At 49.6% G+C, this 23,597-nt stretch overlaps 2 protein-coding genes and 1 non-coding gene across 3 annotated transcripts in view; all 3 read right to left on the reverse strand.

Annotated features, from left to right (window-relative positions):
• Positions 1-23,597, reverse strand: part of GNL3 (G protein nucleolar 3) — a 79,035-nt gene that overhangs the window by 41,939 nt on the left and 13,499 nt on the right. The window contains exon 6 of the mRNA XM_063940629.1: positions 19,650-19,782. Within this exon, the coding sequence (XP_063796699.1) occupies positions 19,650-19,782 (133 nt within the window). The remainder of the gene's footprint in view (positions 1-19,649; positions 19,783-23,597) is intronic.
• Positions 13,638-17,227, reverse strand: LOC134958191 (uncharacterized). The gene is made up of 2 exons (XM_063940621.1): positions 15,807-17,227; positions 13,638-15,643 (listed from the first exon to the last, which is right to left on the reverse strand). Exons 1-2 carry the CDS (start codon positions 16,972-16,974, stop codon positions 13,650-13,652), a joined length of 3,162 nt encoding a protein of 1,053 aa, XP_063796691.1. The 5' UTR covers positions 16,975-17,227; the 3' UTR covers positions 13,638-13,649.
• Positions 19,519-19,590, reverse strand: LOC134959606 (small nucleolar RNA SNORD19). The gene has a single exon (XR_010187613.1). It is a non-coding gene; the product is annotated as a small nucleolar RNA SNORD19 (small nucleolar RNA).

The raw sequence follows: 23,597 nt of genomic DNA on the forward strand, positions 1-23,597 counted from the left end.
AGGCTGAATGGTGCAGTCTTTTTCCCCTTCCTCTGCCCCGGGGCAGGAACGATCGGCCTTTTTCCCTCTTGCCCTTATAGGGACGAAAGGACTGGGTTTGAAAAGACGGTGTCTTTTTCTGCTGAGAGGTGACCTGGGGTAAAAAGGTGGATTTTCCAGCCGTTGCTGTGGCCACCAGGTCCGATGGACCGACCCCAAATAACTCCTCCTCTTTATACGGCAATACTTCCATATGTCGTTTGGAATCCGCATCACCTGACCACTGTCGCGTCCATAACGTTCTTCTGGCAGAAATGGACATCGCACTTACTCTAGATGCCAGGGTGCAAATATCCCTCTGTGCATCTCGCATATATAGTAATGCATCCTTTAAATGCTCTATAGTTAATAATATACTGTCCCTATCCAGGGTATCAATATTTTCAGTCAGGGAATCCGACCAAGCCACTCCAGCGCTGCACATCCAGGCTGAGGCGATCGCTGGTCGCAGTATAACACCGGTATGTGTGTATATACCTTTTAAGATATTTTCCAGCCTTCTATCAGCTGGTTCCTTGAGAGCGGCCGTATCAGGAGACGGTAACGCCACTTGTTTTGATAAGCGTGTGAGCGCCTTATCCACCCTAGGGGGTGTTTCCCAACGTGCCCTAACCTCTGGCGGGAAAGGGTATAGTGCCAATAATTTATTAGAAATCAGCAGTTTTTTATCGGGGGAAACCCACGCTTCATCACACACCTCATTTAATTCATCTGATTCAGGAAAAACTACGGGTAGTTTTTTCACACCCCACATAATACCCTTTTTTGTGGTACTTGTAGTGTCAGAAATGTTCAATGCCTCCTTCATTGCCGTGATCATGTAACGTGTGGCCCTACTGGACATTACGTTTGTCTCGTCACCGTCGACACTGGATTCAGTATCCGTGTCAGGGTCTGTGTCGACCATCTGAGGTAACGGGCGTTTTAGCGCCCCTGACGGTGTCTGAGACGCCTGAACAGGCACTAATTGATTTGTCGGCTGTCTCATGTCGTCAACAGTTTTTTGCAAAGTGCTGACATTGTCACGTAATTCTTTAATTACTACCATCCAGTCAGGTGTCGACTCCCTAGGGGGTGACATCACTAACACAGGCAATTGCTCTGCTTCCACATCATTTTCCTCCTCATACATGTCGACACAATCGTACCGACACCCAGCACACACACAGGGAATGCTCTGATAGAGGACAGGACCCCACTAGCCCTTTGGGGAGACAGAGGGAGAGTTTGCCAGCACACACCAGAGCGCTATATATATATATACAGGGATAACCTTATATAAGTGTTACTGTTATAGCTGCTGTATTTATATATTAGCTGCCAATGGTGCCCCCCTCTCTGTTTTACCCTGTTGCTGTAGTGCAGGACTGCAGGGGAGAGTCAGGGAGCCGTCCTTCCAGCGGAGCTGTGAAAGAAAATGGCGCTTGTGTGCTGAGGAGAAAGGCTCCGCCCCCTTCACGGCGGCCTTTTCTCCCGCTTTTTTCAGGAAACTGGCAGGGGATAAATGCATCCATATAGCCCAGGAGCTATATGTGATGCATTTTTTTTAGCCATAAGGTTTTTATATCGTTTTTATTGCGTCTCAGGGCGCTCCCCCCCAGCGCCCTGCACCCTCAGTGACCGGAGTGTGAAGTGTGCTGAGAGCAATGGCGCACAGCTGCAGTGCTGTGCGCTACCTTATTTGAAGACAGGAACGTCTTCTGCCGCCGCTTTCTCCGGACCTCTTCGCTCTTCTGGCTCTGTAAGGGGGCCGGCGGCGCGGCTCCGGGACCCATCCAGGCTGAACCTGTGATCGTCCCTCTGGAGCTAATGTCCAGTAGCCAAGAAGCCCAATCCACTCTGCAGTCAGGTGAGTTCGCTTCTTCTCCCCTTAGTCCCACGATGCAGTGAGCCTGTTGCCAGCAGGACTCACTGAAAATAAAAAACCTATTTAAACTTTTACTTCTAAGCAGCTCAGGAGAGCCACCTAGCTTGCACCCTTCTCATTCGGGCACAAAAATCTAACTGAGGCTTGGAGGAGGGTCATAGGGGGAGGAGCCAGTGCACACCAGCTAGTCTAAAGCTTTTACTTTTTGTGCCCAGTCTCCTGCGGAGCCGCTATTCCCCATGGTCCTTACAGAGTTCCCAGCATCCACTAGGACGTCAGAGAAAAGGAGGAGATTTATGGTAGACTTACCATTGTTAAATCTCTTTCTGCGAGGTACATTGGATTCCACAGGGAATAACATTGGGGTGTAGAGTTGGATCTTGATCCGAGGCACCAACAGGCTAAAGATTTGACCGTTCCCAAGATGCACTGCACCGTCTCCTCTATAGCCCCGTCTCCAGGCACCGGAGCTCAGTTTCATTAACCAGTCCAATGCAGTAGCAGGTAAGAGACGGTAGAAGTTAGTCACATAGACCCACATTCTCACGACAGGAGAAGGGACTAGTGGCTAATGCCATACAAACCCAAAGAAGCCAAGTGAGTCAGGGTGGGCGCCCTGTGGAATCCAGTGTACCTCGCAGAAAGATTTAACAAATGGTAAGTCTACCATAAATCTCCTTTTCTGCAGCGGGGTACACTGGTATTCCACAGGGAACAACATCGGGGATGTCCTAAAGCAGTTCCTCATGGGAGGGGACGCACTGTAGCGAGCACAAGAACCCAGCATCCAAATGAAGCATCCTGGGAGGTAGCAAAGGCATAGAACCTGATGAACGTGTTCACAGAGTACCACGTAGCCGCCTTGCACAATTTTCTGCGGATGCGCCACGGCGGGCTGCCCAAGAAGGTCCAACAGACTGAGTAGAATGGGCTTTAATAGCAGCAGGAGCTGGGAGCCCAGCCTGCGCATAGGCTTGTGCAATCACCATTCTAATCCATTTGGCCAAGGTCTGCTTATTTGCAGGCCAGCCACGTTTGTTAAAACCAAAAAGTACTAAAAAGGAATCTGACCTCCTGATAGAGGCTGTCCTCTTCACATAGATACAGAGAGCCCGTACCACATCCAAAGGTCTTTCTTTGGAGGACAAACCAGAAGAGATTAAGGCCGGAACCACAATCTTCTGGTTAAGGTGAAAAGATGATACCACCTTAGGCAAATAACCTGGGCGAGTCTGAAGAACTGCCCAGGCACGGTGAAAAATCAGAAAGGGTGGATGACAGGACAAAGTGCCTAAGTCCGACACCCTCCTAGCAGAGGCAATAGCCAATAGAAATAGGACCTTAAGCTTAAGGCATTTAAGGTCCACAGACTCAAGAAGTTCAAATGGAGACTCTTGCAGGGCATTCAGAACAGACAGATCCCATGGAGCCACAGGAGGGACATAGGGAGGTTGAATCCATAGAACACCCCGAGTGAAAGAGTGTGAACGTTAGGAAGAGATGCAATTTTCCTCTGAAACCACACCGAGAAGGCAGATATATGGACCATGAGGGAGGCCAGACAAAGGCCCAAGTATAGGACTTGTTGTAGAAAAGCCAGAAGCCTGGAAGTTCTGAAAGTATATGCATCATAATTCTTAGTAGCACACCAGGTAAAGTAAGAATTCCAGACCCTATAATAAATCAGAGCCGAAGCTGGTTTACGGGCCTTCAACATAGTTTGAATGACCGCCTCAGAGAATCCTTTTGCTCTCAGGAGTGAAGCTTCAAGAGCCACGCCGTCAAAGCCAGTCTGGCCAGTTCCGGGTAGACACAAGGACCCTGAACGAGGTGGTCTGGTCGTTGAAGTAGAAGAGGACGCTCTATTGAGAGACCCTGCAGGTCTGAGAACCAGTGTCGTCTGAGCCACGATGGAGCAACTAGTAGTATTCCGCCTTCTTGCTTGAACTTCAGCATTACCCTGGGCAGGAGGGAACACATATGGCAGCCGAAAGTTCAACGGAATTGCCAATGCGCCCACGAACGCAGCTTGAGGATCTCTTGTTGCTCCGAAGACCGGAACCTTGTGATTGTGTCGAGACGCCATCAGGTCTACATCTGGAATGGCCAACTTGTCCACTAGGAGGAGTTGAAAAACTTCTGGATGAAGACTACACTCTCTGGCGTGCACGTCCTGACGACTGAGGAAGACCGCTTCCCAGTTGAGGACTCCCGGAATGAACACTGCCGATATGGCTGGCAGATGGCGTTCCGCCCATTGGAGGATTTTTGACACTTCCATCATTGCCATGCGGCGAGTGCCGTCTTGATGATTTTATGTACGCCACCGTGGTGGCGTTGTCTGATTGTACTTGGAACAGGCCTGTTCTGTACCTGTGGTAGGGCCAGTGTCAACGCATTGAACACTGCCCGTAATTCCAGAATGTTTATCGGGAGGAGAGATTCCTCCCTGGTCCACCAACCCTGGAGAGAGTGTTTGTTCCAACACCACGCCCCAACCTCGCAGACTGGCTTCCGTTGTCAGGAGGACCCAGTTGGAGATCCAGAAGGGACGGCCCCTGCTCAATCGTTGGTCCTGAAGCCACCAGCTCATTGACAGATGAACCTCCGGAGTCAAGGAGATCAAATCCGATGAGCAGGCCATCCCACTTGGAAAAGATTAACCTTTGCAGAGAGCTGGAATTAAATTGAGCGTACTCTACCATGTCGAAAGCAGACACCATGAGACCTAGTACTTGCTTCGCCGAGTGTATCGACACTCTCTGGCGAGAGAGTAAGTATCCGATCCTGTCCTGAAGCTTCAGGACCTTCTCTGGAGACAGAAACAGTCTTTGGATGCGTGTGTCCAGCAGCACGCCCAGGTGCACCATGCTCCGAGCAGGGACCAGCGAGGACCTTTTCCAGTTGATGACACCCGTGGGCTTGTAGGAATTGGACCTTAAGTTCCATATGACCGAGGAGAACACCTTGGGAGTTCGCCAGGATCAGCAAGTCATGCAGATACGGCAGGATCCCGATTCCCCGACGACTGAGATGGGCCGTCATCACAGCCATTACCTTGGTGAAGATCCGAGGGGCCGTGGTCAATCCAAATGGTAGGGCCTGGAATTGATAAATGTAGGTTGCCAATAGCAAACCGCAGATATTGCTGATGCGACATTGCAATAGGAATATGCAGGTAAGCATCCTGTATGTCCAGGGATACAATATAGTCCATGGGTTCCAGTGCCAGTACAATAGAGCACAGAGTTTCCATACGGAATTTGGACACACTGTACAAGTTTGTGAATGATTTGAGGTTGAGGATAGGCCGGAACGACCCATTTGGTTTCGGGACTAGAAACAGGGTCGAATAGTAACCCCTGCCTCTCTGAGACAGGGGTACCGGCACTACCACTCCTGTTTCCAAGAGGGATTGTACTACCAGGTGTACAGCTTGCACTTTCAACGGATCCGAAGGGATAACTGTTCAACAGAACTGGCAAGGAGGATGACTTGTACATGATTGCGTATCCGAGAACAACTTCCTGTACCCAGGCGTCTTAAGTGGTCTTTAACCAGACCTGGGTGAACTGCAGAAGTCAGCCTCCCACCCTGGGGTCCCCCGGGGGGAGGCCCGCCCAGTCATGCAGCAGGCTGGTATCGTTTGGCAGCAGGCCGACGGGCGGCCCAGGATTGTTTAGCTTTAAGCTTAGTGGTTTTGGAAGCACGAGCCTGTCGCGGATACGCTTGACCCTTTAATTTCCCTGGAAGTCAAAAGGAACGAAAAGTGGCGATTTTAGCCTTCGGAGCAGAAGGATTAATATTAGGGAGACACGCAGTCTTGGCTGTAGCCAAGTCAGTTATGATCTTGTTCAGATCCTCCCCAAATAGGATGTCTCCCTTAAAAGGTCTTTTTGAAGTCCAGGTCCACCTTCCAGGACCTCAACCACATAATTCGACGAGCCAGGATAGACGTACTAGAAGCCCTGGCCGCCATTACTCCTGCGTCAGAGGCCGTCTCCTGAATATAATGGGAGGCTGTGGTAATATAAGACAGATATTGCCTGGCAGTGACAGAAAAATCCTGAGGCAGCTCATCTTCAATTGCCTGAACACAAGCTTAAATTCCTTTTGCAGCCCAGGAGGCTGCCATAGTGGGTCTATGCACAGCACTGGTAAGAGTGTATATAGACTTCAGACAACCCTCCACACGCTTATCCATTGGTTCCTTCAGCGATGCAATGGTGGTGACAGGCAGAGTCGAGGACACCACAAGACAGGCTATATTAGAGTCCACCGGCAGTGGAGTCTCCCATTTGTTACTTAACTCCGCAGGGATAGGGTAACGAGCTAGCATCTTCTTGGATAGGTTAAACTTCTTTCCTGGAGACGCCCAGGATTCCCAACGTATGTCAATTAACTGGTCAGAGTGTGGTAAGACTACCTTAGCAACCTTCTGACGTTAGAATTTATCAAGTTTCTTAGACGTAGAAGCAAGTTCAGCGTCATCCCCCATTTGGAGAATCAGCTTAATAGCTTCCACTAGGTCAGGAACGTCAACCTGTGTTATAGAATCCTCATCAGAAGCAACTGTATCAGTGTCTGACGGATCAGTATATTCCCCATCTTCATCAGAAGAGTTGTCCGAAATATTAGTGGATTGCGAGGAAGAAATGGCCCGCTAAGAGGACCTCTTAGCTCCTTTTGAGGGGCGAGGGGTAGGTTGAGCAATCATAGATTGATAAAAATTTCTGCACCGGAGTAGATAGTGAATACACCCATAGCGGGTTCACCACAGGGACAATATGTGGCTGTAATGACACAGGAGGGCACATATGGGGCATGAGATGCGTCATCAGTGTAGATAGCATATTTGAAAATGCTTCCCAGGGTGGTTCCTGAGCGGCCACAGGTGCTGTGGGCTGGCTGGGAGATGTATGACACCAAGTGCCTGAACCAGTAGCTAAAACTTCCCCCTCAGGTAAATTTGTGGTGCAAGCACTGCGTGATGCAGGAGCGTCCGCGAATTTCACACCCTGTGTAGCTACATTATAAGGAATGTAGCCTTAGACCATGACAATACAATATAGCCAAATATAATACCTGCAAATAACCCCATGTTATGTAACAGTCACATGTAAAATTCAGAAGTTATTACATATAAAACTGCACTGGACTAGTAATTTACATATTACTATGTATGAGTCTATATATATCAATGCACAGTAGATACTGGATGTATATCACAGAATAATTGTACTAAATTATTCATATAGCAGTACACTTGTTCTTAACTAGCACTGTCTAAAATGACATGTAGAATACTGGTGTCTATAAAAATAAGATTTTACTTACCGATAAATCTATTTCTCGTAGTCCGTAGTGGATGCTGGGACTCCGTAAGGACCATGGGGAATAGCGGCTCCGCAGGAGACAGGGCACAAGAATAAAAGCTTTAGGATCAGGTGGTGTGCACTGGCTCCTCCCCCTATGACCCTCCTCCAAGCCTCAGTTAGGATACTGTGCCCGGACGAGCGTACATAATAAGGAAGGATATTGAATCCCGGGTAAGACTCATACCAGCCACACCAATCACACCGTACAACTTGTGATCTGAACCCAGATAACAGTATGATAAAACGAAAAGGAGCCTCTGAAAAGATGGCTCACAACAATAACCCGAATTTTTGTAACAATAACTATATACAAGTATTGCAGACAATTAGCACTTGGGATGGGCGCCCAGCATCCACTACGGACTACGAGAAATAGATTTATCGGTAAGTAAAATCTTATTTTCTCTGACGTCCTAGTGGATGCTGGGACTCCGTAAGGACCATGGGGATTATACCAAAGCTCCCAAACGGGCGGGAGAGTGCGGATGACTCTGCAGCACCGAATGAGAGAACTCCAGGTCCTCCTCAGCCAGGGTATCAAAATTTGTAGAATTTTGCAAACGTGTTTGCCCCTGACCAAGTAGCTGCTCGGCAAAGTTGTAAAGCCGAGACCCCTCGGGCAGCCGCCCAAGATGAGCCCACTTTCCTTGTGGAATGGGCTTTTACCGATTTTGGCTGTGGCAGGCCTGCCACAGAATGTGCAAGCTGAATTGTACTACAAATCCAACGAGCAATCGTCTGCTTAGAAGCAGGAGCACCCAGCTTGTTGGGTGCATACAGGATAAACAGCGAGTCAGATTTTCTGACTCCAGCCGTCCTGGAAACATATTTTCAGGGCCCTGACAACGTCAAGCAACTTGGGAGTCCTCCAAGTCCCTAGTAGCCGCAGGTACCACAATAGGTTGGTTCATGTGAAATGCAGAAACCACCTTAGGTAAAAATTGAGGACGAGTCCTCAATTCTGCCCTGTCAGAATGAAAAATTAAGTAAAGGACTTTTATATGATAAAGCCGCCAATTCTGACACACGCCTGGCTGAAGCCAGGGCTAACAGCATCGTCACCTTCCATGTGAGATATTTGAAGTCCACAGTGGTGAGTGGTTCAAACCAATGTGACTTTAGAAAACTCAACACAACATTGAGATCCCAAGGTGCCACTGGAGGCACAAAAGGAGGCTGTATATGCAGTACCCCTTTTACAAATGTCTGAACTTCAGGCATTGAAGCCAGTTCTTTCTGGAAGAAAATCGACAGGGCCGAAATTTGAACCTTAATGGACCCTAATTTTAGGCCCATAGATAGTCCTGTTTGCAGGAAATGGAGGAAACGACCCAGTTGAAATTCCTCTGTAGGGGCCTTCTTGGCCTCACACCACGCAACATATTTTCGCCAAATGCGGTGATGTTTTGCGGTTACGTCCTTCCTGGCCTTGACCAGGGTAGGGATGACTTCATCTGGAATGCCTTTTTCCCTCAGGATCCGGCGTTCAAACGCCATGCCGTCAAACGCAGCCGCGGTAAGTCTTGGAACAGACAAGGCCCCTGCTGGAGCAGGTCCTTTCTCAGAGGGAGAGGCCACGGTTCGTCCGTGAGCATCTCTTGAAGTTCCGGGTACCAAGTCCTTCTTGGCCAATCCGGAGCCACGAGTATAGTTCTTACTCCTCTCCTTCTTATGATTCTCAGTACCTTTGGTATGAGAGGCAGAGGAGGGAACACATACACTGACTGGTACACCCACGGCGTTACCAGGGCGTCCACCGCTATTGCCTGAGGGTCCCTTGACCTGGCGCAATATGTGTCTAGTTTTTTGTTTAGACGGGACGCCATCATGTCCACCTTTGGTTCTTCCCAACGGTTTACTATCAGGTGGAAGACTTCTGGGTGAAGTCCCCACTCTCCCGGGTGGAGGTCGTGTCTGCTGAAGAAGTCTGCTTCCCAGTTGTCCACTCCCGGAATGAAGACTGCTGACAGTGCTATCACATGATTTTCCGCCCAGCGAAGAATCCTTGCAGCTTCTGCCATTGCCCTCCTGCTTCTCGTGCCGCCCTGTCTGTTTACGTGGGCGACTGACGTGATGTTGTCCGATTGGATCAATACCGCCTGACCCTGAAGCAGGGGTTTCGCTTGACTTAGGGCATTGTAAATGGCCCTTAGTTCCAGAATGTTTATATGAAGAGATGCTTCCATGCTTGACCACAAGCCCTGGAAATTTCTTCCCTGTGTGACTGCTCCCCAGCCTCTCAGGCTTGCATCCGTGGTCACCAGGATCCAATCCTGAATGCCAAATCTGCGGCCCTCTAGTAGATGAGCACTCTGCAGCCACCACAGAAGAGACACCCTTGTCCTTGGCGACAGGGTTATCCGCTGATGCATCTGAAGATGCGATCCGGACCATTTGTCCAGTAGATCCCACTGAAAAGTTCTTGCATGGAATCTTCCGAATGGAATCGCTTCGTAAGAAGCCACCATTTTTCCCAGGACCCTCGTGCACTGATGCACGGACACCTGGCCTGGTTTTAGGAGGTTCCTGACTAGCTCGGATAACTCCCTGGCCTTCTCCTCCGGGAGAAACACCTTTTTCTGGACTGTGTCCAGAATCATTCCTAGGAACAGTAGACGTGTCGTAGGAATCAGCTGCGATTTTGGAATATTTAGGATCCACCCGTGCTGACGTAACACTACCTGAGATAGTGCTACTCCGACTTCTAACTGTTCCCTGGACCTTGCCCTTATCAGGAGATCGTCCAAGTAAGGGATAATTAAGACGCCTTTTCTTCGAAGAAGAATGATCATTTCGGCCATTACCTTGGTAAAGACCCGAGGTGCCGTGGACAACCCAAACGGCAGCGTCTGAAACTGATAATGACAGTTTTGTACTACAAACCTGAGGTACCCTTGGTGAGACGGGTAGATTGGGACGTGGAGATAAGCATCCTTGATGTCCAGAGACACCATATAGTCCCCTTCTTCCAGGTTTGCTATCACCGCTCTGAGTGATTCCATCTTGAATTTGAACCTCTATGTAAGTGTTCAAGGATTTCAGATTTAAAATTGGTCTCACCGAGCCGTCCGGCTTCGGTACCACAAACAGCGTGGAATAATACCCCTTTCCCTGTTGTAGGAGGGGTACCTTGATTATCACCTGCTGGGAATACAGCTTGTGAATGGCTTCCGAAACTGCCTCCCTGTCGGAGGGAGACTTTGGTAGAGCAGACTTCAGGAACCGGCGAGGGGGAAACGCCTCGAATTCCAGTTTGTACCCCTGCGATACTACCTGTAGAATCCAGGGGTCCACTTGCGAGTGAGCCCACTGCGCGTTGAAATTCTTGAGACGGGCCCCCACCATGTCTGAGTCTGCTTGTAAAGCCCCAGCGTCATGCTGAAGACTTGGCAGAAGCAGGGGAGGGCTTCTGCTCCTGGGAAGCGGCTGCATGGTGCAATCTTTTTCCCCTTCCTCTGCCCCGGGGCAGGAAGGAATGGCCTTTAGCTCGCTTGTACTTATGGGAACGAAAGGACTGAGTTTGAAAAGACGGTGTCTTTTTCTGCTGATGTGAAGTGACCTGGGGTAAAAAGGTGGATTTTCCAGCCGTTGCTGTGGCCACCAGGTCCGATAGACCAGCCCCAAATAACTCCTCCCCTTTATACGGCAATACTTCCATATGTCGTTTGGAATCCGCATCGCCTGACCACTGTCGCGTCCATAACGCTCTTTTGGCAGAAATGGACATAGCACTTACTCTTGATGCCAGGGTGCAAATATCCCTCTGTGCATCACGCATATATAGTAATGCATCCTTCAAATGCTCTATAGTTAACAGTATATTGTCCCTATCCAGGGTATCAATATTTTCAGTCAGGGAATCCGACCACGCGACTCCAGCACTGCACATCCAGGCTGAAGCGATTGCTGGTCGCAGTATAACACCAGTATGTGTGTATATACTTTTAAGAATATTTTCCAGCCTTCTATCTGCTGGTTCCTTGAGGGTGGCCGTATCAGGAGACGGTAACGCTACTTGTTTAGATAAACGTGTGAGCGCCTTATCTACCCTAGGGGGTGTTTCCCAACGCGTCCTAACCTCTGACGGGAAAGGATATAGTGCCAATAATTTTTTAGAAATTAGCAGTTTTTTGTCGGGGGAAACCCACGCTTTATCACACACCTCATTTAACTCATCTGACTCAGGGAAAACTATTGGTAGTTTTTTCACACCCCACATAATACCCTTCTTTGTGGTACTTGTAGTGTCAGAAATGTTCAATGCCTCCTTCATTGCCGTGATCATGTAACGTGTGGCCCTACTGGACATTACGTTTGTCTCCTCACCGTCGACACTAGACTCAGTATCTGTGTCTGGGTCTGTGTCGACCCACTGAGGTAACGGGCGTTTTAGGGCCCCTGACGGTGTCTGAGACGCCTGGACAGGCACTAATTGATTTGCCGGCTGTCTCATGTCATCAACCGTTCTTTGCAAAGTGCTGACATTATCACTTAATTCTTTAAATACGATCATCCAGTCAGGTGTCGACACCCTAGACGGTGACATCACTAACCCAGGCAATTGCTCCGCCTCCACATCATTTTCCTCCTCATACATGTCGACACACACGTACCGACACAGCACACACACCGGGAATGCTCTGATAGAGGACAGGACCCCACAAGCCCTTTGGAGAGACAGAGGGAGAGTCTGCCAGCACACACCAAGCGCTATATATATATATATATATATATATATATATATATATATATATATATATATATATATATATATATATATATATATATATATACACACACAGGGATAACCTTATATAAGTGTTATTCCCTTATAGCTGCTGTTTATATAATTTTTAGCTGCCAATAGTGCCCCCCCTTCTCTTTTTTACCCTGATTCTGTAGCAAGTCTGCAGGGGAGAGTCAGGGAGCCGTCCTTCCAGCGGAGCTGTGAGGGAAAATTGGGATTTTTGTTTACTTACCGTAAAATCTCTTTCTCTGAGTCCATCTGGGGGACGCTGCGCCGTTACTTGTGGGTTAGAGGTGTGTGGTAGTGGAGTTTGGCACAGAATCTAAAGCTGACTCCTCCCCCCTCTAACCCCTCCCATCTCCTTCCTGCTCAGCCATATTCAGTTAACGTTTAGCCAAGCCAAAGGAGATAGACCAGAATAAAAAAATTAACCAATTAAACCAGACAAACTATGGGAGGGATCGCAGCGTCCCCCAGATGGACTCAGAGAAAGAGATTTTACGGTAAGTAAACAAAAATCCCAATTTCTCTGTCCTCCATCTGGGGGACGCTGCGCCGTTACTTGTGGGATTTCCCAAAGCAAGCTAATGAGAGGAGGGAGACGGTGACGGCATAGCCGTCTTCAATATACGACGCCCAACAGAGGCAGTCTCCAAACCAAAAGTATGAAAACGATAAAACTTTGTGAAAGTATGAACTGACGACCAGGTCGCTGCTCTGCACAGTTGCTCAACAGATGCACCACCGCGAACAGCCCAAGAGGCTCCAACAGCTCTAGTCGAATGAGCCCTAATTGAGTCAGGAACCGAAACATGAGAAGACAGGTAAGCCTGTCTTATGGCCGAAGTTATCCAACGGGCCACAGTATTTTTGGAGGCCGGCCAACCTCGTTTTGGAACATCAATTAAAACCAGTAAGTTATCCGTGCGACGGAATGACTCTGTGCGAGACAAATAGATACGCAAGGCTCGAACCACATCCAGAAGAGCCAAATGAGAGTCCTCCCCAGAAGAAGATGTCGGAGTAAAGGCAGGAAGTACAATGTCCTGATTTAAATGGAATGCTGAAACAACCTTTGGGAGGAAAGAAGGTTTAGTCCGTAGAACCACCCGGTTCTCATGAAACACTAACAAGGGGGGTCTGCAAGAAAGGGCCGCCAACTCAGATACTCGTCTAGCTGAGGCAATAGCCAACAGAAAAACAACTTTCTGTGTCAGATAACGGAGCTCAACTGATTCTAAAGGTTCAAATGGAGAGGTCTGAAGAGCCGTAAGGACCAAGTTTAAATCCCAGGGAGGAACCGGAGGGACAAAAGGTGGTTGAATCCGAAGTACTCCCTGCAGGAATGTTTGAACCTCTGGAATATTTGCTAGTTTCTTCTGAAAAAGAACCGATAAAGCTGAAACCTGACCCTTTAGTGAAGAAAGCTTTAGGCCCTTGTCGAGACCCTCCTGAAGGAAAGAGAGTAGGCGAGGTAGTCTAAACAAATGCGGAGTCAGTCTCCGTTTTTCGCACCATGCAATGTAAATACGCCATATTCTATGGTAAATGCCTGAGGTCACCGGTTTCCTAGCTCGAATCATCGTCTGGACAACCGATCGAGAAAGACCTTTTGCCTTCAAAATCTTGGATTCAAGAGCCAAGCCGTCAAAGCCATCCGATGTAAATCTGGGTGGCGACAAGGCCCTTGAAGAAGCAGATCTGGTCGCAGAGGTAGACGAAAGGGATCTCCGACTACCATACTGCGCAGAAGAGTGTACCATTGTCGACGCGGCCAATCTGGAGTCACTAGAATCACTGCGAGACCCTCTCGCCGAATGCGTTGGAGTAGACGCGGAATCAGTGGGATTGGCGGAAACACATATCCCAGTTGAAATTGCCATGGGGCAGTAAGAGCATCGATCAGGATTGCCTGTGGATCCTGAGTCCTTGCTCCGTAGTGAGGAAGTTTCGCGTTGAGGCGAGACGCCATCAGGTCTATGTCTGGCATTCCCCATCGATCCACTAGAGAGAGAAACACTTCCTGATGAAGTTCCCATTCCCCCGGATGAATCGTGTGACGACTCAAAAAGTCTGCTTCCCAGTTTTCGACTCCCGGAATGTGGATCGCGGAGATCACCGGAACCCAGCGTTCCGCCCACGCGAGGATCTGAGCGACCTCTCTCATTGTGGACCAACTGCGAGTTCCTCCCTGTTTGTTGATGTAAGCCACTGCGGTGGCATTGTCGGACTGCACCCGAACTGGTTGACCCTGCACCATGGTTTGAATGCGAATGAGTGCATACCGAATCGCCCTTCGTTCCAGAATGTTGATTTGCAATTTTGACTCCTGATTGCTCCAGCGTCCCTGGAAGTGATGAGTCTGGAAAACTGCCCCCCAACCACTGAGGCTTGCGTCCGTGGTGACCATCATCCAAGACCAGATTGTGAACGGTGCACCCTTTTTCAAATTGTGACTGTGAAGCCACCAGTGAAGAGACTGACGAGTCTTTATCGACAAGCGGATCAACTGCAATTCGAGACGTGGTTCCGTCCGAGTCCAACAGTTGAGAATCTGCGTTTGAAGAGGACGGGCATGAAATCTGGCATATGGAACTGCCTCGAAGGAGGATACCATTTTGCCCAACACCTGCATACATCTGAGGACCGACACTACTGGTAAGTGTAACAGGGTTCGGATTCTCGACTGCAGATCCTGAATCTTGTCCGCAGGAAGAAACACCTTCTGGCTGTTGGTGTCGAATAAAAGTCCCAGAAAAATCATCTTCTGAGAAGGGAGTAGAGATGACTTTGGAAAGTTGATTATCCACCCGAACGATTGTAGAGTCTCCATTGTTAACTGCAGGTTCTGAGTGAGAATCTCCGCTGACGGTGCCTTGACCAACAGGTCGTCCAAATATGGAGTGATGTTGACCCTTTGGCAACGAAGAACTGCGACTACATGGCCTAAGACCTTTGTAAAAACTCGGGGAGCCGTAGAAAGACCAAAGGGAAGAGCTTGAAACTGAAAATGCTCCGGCCCGATTGCAAATCTCAGCAGAGACTGATGTCCTATCCAAATCGGGACATGTAAGTAGGCGTCTTTTATGTCTATTGAAGCCAAATATTCCCCTGGCTCCATGGCGGCGATAATTGAGCGAATGGATTCCATCTTGAATTTTTGGGTTGAGAGATACGGGTTGAGAGCCTTCAGATTCAGAATGGGCCGAAACGAACCATCCGGCTTGTCCACAAGAAAAAGACCTGAGTAAAACCCCCGCCCCCTTTGATGAGAGGGAACCGGAATGATTACTCCATTTTGTAAGAGGTTTGTGATTGCCTGAAGAAGAGCTTGCCGTCTGGAGGGATCGTCTGGGAGAGGTGTTATGAATAGTCGGGTTGGGACCGTCTCTTCGAAATCCAACATATATCCTCTGGAAATGACCCCCATTACCCACCGATCCGGTTTCGATAGGAGCCACACTTCCCTGAACTGAAGTAACCGGGCCCCAACCTTCATTGATCCCTCCAGGGGACCTGAGACGTCATGCCTCAGGTTTGTCGGCAGGCTTACTGGCCGGTCTGCGAATAGCCTGATATCCTCTTCCTCTGAAAGAGCCCCTTCTTGGGAATCTGGAGGAAGCACGAAAGGATTGGAAGTTACCTCTGCCCTGCGTACGAAAGGACCGAAACCTTGTAGGTTTTGGTTTGTGAGGTGCAGATGGAAGGAAAGGGCTCTTTCCTCCAGTAGAATCTGAAATAATCTTCTTTAACTCTGATCCAAAAAGGAACTCACCTTCAAAAGGCACAGCCGTCAATGTTTGCTTTGAGTCAGAATCAGCATTCCAAACTCTAAGCCACAAAGAGCGTCTTGCAGATACTGTCAAGGCTGAAACCCGGGTCTGTAGCGCAACCGAATCCAACAAGGCTTCACCCACATAAGTGAGTGCCTCCGAAATCTGTTCCGCTACGTGAATGGCTTCCGACGGATCATCCGACTGCATTCCCGATACCACCTGTGCAAGCCATTCATCCACGGCCTTAAGTACCCAGGCACTCGCCAGTACTGGACGGAGAGAAACACCTGATAAAGAAAACATAGATTTTAGTAATGCTTCAATCTTTCTATCAGTAGCGTCTTTTAAGGTCACAGACTGTACCGACGGAATAACCGTAGCTTTTGCTAGATGTGAAATAGGAGCATCTACCTTAGGGGCCGTCTCCCAAAATTTCGTATCTTCCTCTGTAAAAGGATATAGAAATCTTAACTTTTTAGGCGCCTGAAAACGAGAATCCGGTTTAAGCCAGGGTTCTTTTAAAATATCCGCAAAGTGAGAATAAGAAGGGAAGGCCGTAACCTGTCTCTTTTGTCGTTTGAAGAAGGGGGAAGGAGTTTCCTCTACCACCGTGTCCTGAATATTAAGAGTCTGACGAATGGCTTCTATTAACAATCTAACACCTGAACTAGTAGAAGGTTCCTCATCTTCCCAAGCCGAAACTTCATCCCATTCAGGATCTACCTCCCCCTCCTCCAATGGAGATGCCAGGGTGTCCGCCTCCTCACCTGGAAATGCTATAGCAGGTAACGGCTGCGATCGTTTAGTAGCAGTCGAACTGCTGGCAGCATTTACAAACTTATTCAAAGATTGAGTTAAATCAGTGAGGCACTTTCCCATATTTTGGGCCCATAAAGGCTCCACCTGAGTCCGAGCAGATTCAGTCTCCCTAGATTGACGCAAATCTGAAATGGCGTCCACCATGTTTTTAACCCATGGGGGCGTCGGCTGATCTGCGGAACCTCCCTGCTGATCTGTCACTGATGCACCAGAGCATGAAGCACATAAGGTACCTGCGTCAGAACTACCTTTAGCCAGCTTTGAGCCACACTGAGAGCAGGAAAAATAAACTACCGAGGCCGTTTTTCCCTTTGTAGGTCTGTCCGGTTTACTAGTCACTTTTTCCATTCTGAAGGTATACACTAAAATAAAATCACCCTAAACCTTCTGACTAATGAGCTGTGTTAACAATCTACATTAAGGATAGAGTGGGACCTAATCCAGGATGACTGAGTGCAAGTCAGAGACTCTCCTTATTAGGTTAATCCCTAGGTGGATTCCAATATGGCCTGTAATCCCCCCTTTGATCAGCCCCCTCTATACTTGCGATTATGTTAAAATTCTCCCCCTGGCAGGCTCCGTGTGTGAAGCGCACAGCGTCCCCCTGTCCGTGCAGAAGAAGATGGCGTCAGGCAGATTGGCGCGCGCGCGGGCAGAGCAGGGCGGGAAGCCGTCCCTGCACTGCTGACGTCACCCGGCGCTGAAACCGGAAGTTCGGGCCGCCGCGCGCCGCTACTCACAGCGTCCGCGGCGGCTTCTAGCTGGTCCCCGGGAGTCAGAAGATTCTCCCGGACCAGTCTGCCATCTGTCCCCACAACCCTCCAGGTCTCTCACTGCGGTTGTAGGGGAGAAATCTCCGGCGCCGCTCCCGCTGGCGGCGGGGGGGGGGGGCTCGGCTGGCGTGCATGTTTATGAAATAAATGAGTGAAATAAATGAGTGAAATAAATAGGGACAGCCCAATACTGTCGGTGACAGATTGTGGCTGTCCGTTACCTTTCTTCTGTCGTCGTTAATGTACAAAGGCCCCAGTGACCCAGGTATGGTGGCCTTTCTAGACAGCATCCTCGAGTGGAATATTAGTCCACTCCATCAATACCTGTCACCCGTAAACAGGGACTAGGCATCCTGTAAACAACAAACAAAAAAAAAAAAAATCTAGGAGAAATAAAAACTGTGTCTGTACTCCACAGGCACAAAATAAAAACTGAATATGGCTGAGCAGGAAGGAGATGGGAGGGGTTAGAGGGGGGAGGAGTCAGCTTTAGATTCTGTGCCAAACTCCACTACCACACACCTCTAACCCACAAGTAACGGCGCAGCGTCCCCCAGATGGAGGACAGAGAAATGGCGCTTGTGTGCTGAGGAGATAGGCTCCGCCCCTTCACGACGTCCTTATCTCCCGCTCTTTTCTGTAAAAATAGTAGGGGTTAAAATACATTCATATAGCCCAAGAGCTATATGTGATGTATTCTTTTGCCAACCTAAGGTATTATCTGTTATATTGCGTCTCAGGGCGCTCCCCCCCAGCGCCCTGCACCCTCAGTGACCGGAGTGTGAAGTGTGCTGAGAGCAATGGCGCACAGCTGCGGTGCTGTGCGCTACCTTAGTCTGAAGACAGGATCGTCTTCTGCCGCCGATTTCACCGGACCTCTTCGCTCTTCTGGCTCTGTAAGGGGGCCGGCGGCGCGGCTCCGGTACCCATCCAGGCTGAACCTGTGATCGTCCCTCTGGAGCTAATGTCCAGTAGCCTAAGAAACCCAATCCACTCTGCACGCAGGTGAGTCCGTTTCTTCTCCCCTTAGTCCCACGATGCAGTGAGCCTGTTGCCAGCAGGACTCACTGAAAATAAAAAACCTAAAATACACTTTTATTCTAAGCAGCTCAGGAGAGCCACCTAGCCTGCACCCTTCTCGTTCGGGCACAAAAATCTAACGGAGGCTTGGAGGAGGGTCATAGGGGGAGGAGCCAGTGCACACCACCTGATCCTAAAGCTTTTATTCTTGTGCCCTGTCTCCTGCGGAGCCGCTATTCCCCATGGTCCTTACGGAGTCCCAGCATCCACTAGGACGTCAGAGAAAACACAGCGCTGACAAGGCAGGTGGTTTTAGAGGAGACCGTACCCAGCAGTCCCGGAGATCAGCCCAGCTAGTAGTTAATATGGCGCCAAAATTTCAGCAGGGAGTGAGGTAGAGAAATGCAGCTCCAAGGCGGGAACATCAGCAGTAGATGGTGCCCAGAGCTGGGGGGAGAGGCTACAGGTCAGCACCTCATCCCCTCTGCTGCACTTCACCACCGGGTACTGTGGAGTCTATTACAAACGGATTTTAGTAAATCTGACCTGTGCTCCATGCCCTGGTGGATAGTGGGGGACCCTGTACGGCCACAGTGTCCGCGCAGGTGGTGTGGTTTGTCTCCTGGGACCGCAATTTACCAGTGGGTCCCACCTGGGGGACCCTCTTACCTCCTCCCTGTCATGCAGCCATGGAATAGAAAAAGCTGCAGCCCTTGAAGTCTTCTAAAAAAACTCTTTCAGGGCTGCCTATCGCAGCCCCACCTGTTAGCTGCCTGTACTGCAGGCACCAACTTACAAACTGAGCTCCAGTGTCTGGGCTATAGAGGAGGCGGTGCAGTGCATCCTGGGAACAGTCAACGCTTTAGCCTGTTGGTGCCTCGGATCAAGATCTAACTCTACACCCCGATGTTATGCCCTGTGGAATACCAGTGTACCCCGCTGCAGAAACACCTGTTATTCAAATGGATTGTTAAGAACATGGAGATTAATCAATATAATTTTTTAATAAGGCCCAAGAATCCTAAGTACAGCTTTTCAGTTCCACTTAGGTATAAAGTCCATCGCGTAAAAACTAGAATTCTGTGTTAGGCGATGACCAGGCAGGGCAGATCAGAGTTGGATCTGAGTCTTCACTGTTAGATCAGACTCAATTACATATTCTCATCATGTCACCACTGATAAATCACAGTACAGGTTGTGCTTTACAGGAAGATAATAAAAAGCAATTACCAGCTTTATTGAGCACCAGTAAGAGTTTTTTGTTAGGAGATTGGAGTACAGCCTGCTCTGCTTGCAGACATCTGCTGCCCAGCGGATCTCTGGCGTCCAGCACTTCCAGGACAACATCAGATGCAGCAATCACCTGTCGGAAAATAAAACGCTCAGGCAAGTGTAGAACATGTAACTGGACCATTGTTAGATTTTCATGTGCCTTTCCCGAAACTCTTCTCCTATAGTTACGTCTAAATAATTCAATGTACATCACAAGACTATTTCCCATAGATTAACCCTTTATCCACTTAAATGGGCATTATTAAAAAAATAAGATTTTACTCACCGGTAAATCTATTTCTCGTAGTCCGTAGTGGATGCTGGGACTCCGTAAGGACCATGGGGAATAGCGGCTCCGCAGGAGACTGGGCACAACTAAAGAAAGCTTTAGGACTACCTGGTGTGCACTGGCTCCTCCCACTATGACCCTCCTCCAGACCTCAGTTAGGATACTGTGCCCGGAAGAGCTGACACAATAAGGAAGGATTTTGAATCCCGGGTAAGACTCATACCAGCCACACCAATCACACCGTATAACTCGTGATACTATACCCAGTTAACAGTATGAAATATAACTGAGCCTCTCAACAGATGGCTCAACAATAACCCTTTAGTTAGGCAATAACTATATACAAGTATTGCAGACAATCCGCACTTGGGATGGGCGCCCAGCATCCACTACGGACTACGAGAAATAGATTTACCGGTGAGTAAAATCTTATTTTCTCTGACGTCCTAGTGGATGCTGGGACTCCGTAAGGACCATGGGGATTATACCAAAGCTCCCAAACGGGCGGGAGAGTGCGGATGACTCTGCAGCACCGAATAAGCAAACTCTAGGTCCTCCTCAGCCAGGGTATCAAACTTGTAGACCAGTGATCGCAAAAACGCGCTATAGCGCGTATTTTACCCGATTTTGAGGGAAGGGGACTCACTTTTCTGAAATGGGCGAGTCCCCGAGGACGCGCTCTGCTGCAGCAGCCAATCACTTCCTGTTAAGTCAGTGATTGATGCCTGTGACTGTGGCGGGAGAAGGTGAGCACCGCGGAGGCACCGATTCATCACAGACTTATTGTTGCCTGAACCATCCGCTCCGGCGCCCGTGCTCATGGACTGAGCGCACCGCCTCTCCGCAGGTCAGTTTCCCCGCCGCTCCTGACAGCCGCTCTGAGCGCCGGCCAGAGTGTGTGTGTGTGTGTATGTATGTATGTATATGTGTGTGCGCGCGGTGTACATCTCCCGCCATCCCGGTCTCCGCGCTGCTGTAAACCGACTTCTGGCTGCCGGCTCTCGCCGTGCCTGCCATATGGGCTCTGCCAGCGAGGAGGTGAGGAGGTGCTTGCACTGTTGCGGTGTGTAAGTGGAGGGGGCCAGTTAGTGTGTGTGTGCCTGGGGTACAAGGGGAGATGGTCAATTACTGCTTGTGTGTCCTGGTTGTATGGGGGTTGGGGGGCAATTACTGGGTGTGTGCACGGGGTATAAGAGGGGGGGGAGAAGAGTATGAGGTGGTCAGCTGCTGAGTGTGCCCGGGGTATGAGGTGGTCAGATGCTGTATGTGTGCACGGGGTATAAGGTGGGCAGATGCTGTGTGTGTGTGTGTGTGTGTGTGTGTGTGTGTGTGTGTGTGTGTGTGTGTGTCCGCGGTATAAGGTGGGCAGATGCTGTGTGTGCGTCCGGGGTATAAGGTGGGCAGATGCTGTGTGTGCGTCCGGGGTATAAGGTGGGCAGATGCTGTGTGTGCGTCTGGGGTATAAGGTGGGCAGATGCTGTGTGTGCGTCCGGGGTATAAGGTGGGCAGATGCTGTGTGCGCGTCCGGGGTATAAGGTGGGCAGATGCTGTGTGCGCGTCCGGGGTATAAGGTGGGCAGATGCTGTGTGTGCGTCCGGGGTATAAGGTGGGCAGATGCTGTGTGCGCGTCTGGGGTATAAGGTGGGCAGATGCTGTGTGCGCGTCCGGGGTATAAGGTGGGCAGATGCTGTGTGCGCGTCCGGGGTATAAGGTGGGCAGATGCTGTGTGCGCGTCCGGGGTATAAGGTGGGCAGATGCTGTGTGCGCATCCGGGGTATAAGGTGGGCAGATGCTGTGTGCGCGTCCGGGGTATAAGGTGGGCAGATGCTGTGTGCGCGTCCGGGGTATAAGGTGGGCAGATGCTGTGTGCGCATCCGGGGTATAAGGTGGGCAGATGCTGTGTGTGCGTCCGGGGTATAAGGTGGGCAGATGCTGTGTGTGCGTCCGGGGTATAAGGTGGGCAGATGCTGTGTGTGTGTGTGCGTCCGGAGTATAAGGTGGGCAGATGCTGTGTGTGTTCGCGTCCAGGGTGTGTGGTGGGTAGCTGCTGTGTGTGTGCCTGGGGTATGATGCAATGTGTCTCGGCGCTCTACCTGGTGCAATGTGTCACGGCGCTCTACCTGGTGCAATGTGTCTCGGCGCTCTACCTGGCGCAATGTGTATAACTTGCTCTGCCTGGCGCATTGTGTGTAACATGCTCTACCTGGCGCAATGTGTGTAACGTGCTCTACCTGGCGCATTGTGTGTAACGTGCTCTACCTGGCGCAATGTGTGTAACGTGCTCTGCCTGGCGCAATGTGTGTAACGTGCTCTGCCTGGCGCAATGTGTGTAATGTGCTCTGCCTGGCGCAATGTGTGTAACATGCTCTACCTGGCGCAATGTGTGTAACGTGCTCTACCTGGTGCAATATGTGTAACGTGCTCTACCTGGTGCAATATGTGTAACGTGCTCTACCTGGTGCATTGTGTATAACGTGCTCTACCTGGTGCAATGTTTATATTTGATTTACCTGGTGCAATGTTTATATGTGCTCTACCTGGTGCAATGTATATAACGTGCTCTACCTGGTGCAATGTATATAACGTGCTCTACTGGGCGCAATGTGTATAATAATGCGCTCTAACAGGCACAATGTGTATAAAGTGCTCTACCTGGCGTAATGTGTATAACGTGCTCTGCCTGGCGCAATGTGTATAAAGTGCTCTACCTGGTGCAATGTGTATAATGTGCTCTACTTGGAGCAAAGTGTATAGCGAGCTGTACCTGGAGCAAAGTGTATAACATGCTGTACCTGGTGCAATATGTATAATGTGCTCTACCTGGTGCAATATGTATAACGTGCTCTACCTGGCGCAGTGTGTATAGGAGGTTCTACCTGGTGCAATCTGTATAAGCGGCACTACTGTGTGGTGTAATGTGAATTGGCACTATTATGTGGTCACGCCCCTTCCCCATGAAGCCACGCCCCTCAAATTTTGCGCACTGCCTGTACTTTACGATCTAGTAAGGTGGAACACCAATTCACTTTCTGCCTAAGGGCACCAAAATGTCTAGTTACAGCTCTGGTGCAGGGTGTCCTGCATGCTACACAGCCCAGCAGCACTATCACCCCATCATCCCCCCACCTTGCAACACTTTTGTAGTGTCCAAACAAGATTAAGATTAATAAGAACCTTCATTTCGATGGGACCCAGAAAAGGACCGGTAGGACCCCAATTTTTGAAAGTGAGGGGTCCCTGGGACCCACTTTTTTTTTGGATCAGCGCTATCACTGTAGACTCTTGCAAAAGTGTTTGAACCCGACCAAGTAACAGCTCAGCAAATTTGTAAAGCCGAGACCCCTCGGGCAGCCGCCCAAGAAGAGCCCACGTTCCTCGTGGAATGGGCTTTTACAGATTTAGGGTGCGGCAGTCCAGCCGCAGAATGTGCAAGTTGAATCGTGCTACAGATCCAGCGAGCAATAGTCGGCTTAGAAGCAGGAGCACCCAGCTTGTTGGGTGCATACAGGATAAATAGCGAGTCAGTTTTCCTGACTCCAGCCGTTCTGAAAACATATTTTTCAGGGCCCTGACTACGTCCTGTAACTTGGAATCCTCCAAGTCCCAAGTAGCCGCAG

The sequence above is a fragment of the Pseudophryne corroboree genome, chromosome 9, assembly GCF_028390025.1.
Source record: "Pseudophryne corroboree isolate aPseCor3 chromosome 9, aPseCor3.hap2, whole genome shotgun sequence".
Taxonomy (NCBI): Eukaryota; Metazoa; Chordata; class Amphibia; order Anura; family Myobatrachidae; genus Pseudophryne; species Pseudophryne corroboree.

What these genes read in the sequence shown, in the direction of transcription:
- LOC134958191 (XM_063940621.1), bottom strand. Translation starts at nt 16,974, where the DNA reads ATGGAAAAAGTGACTAGTAAACCGGACAGACCTACAAAGGGAAAAACG. An exon ending in GACGGCTGTGCCTTTTGAAG is followed by an intron (nt 15,644 to 15,806) that starts GTGAGTTCCTTT and finishes TGCTTCCTCCAG; the next exon opens with ATTCCCAAGAAGGGGCTCTT.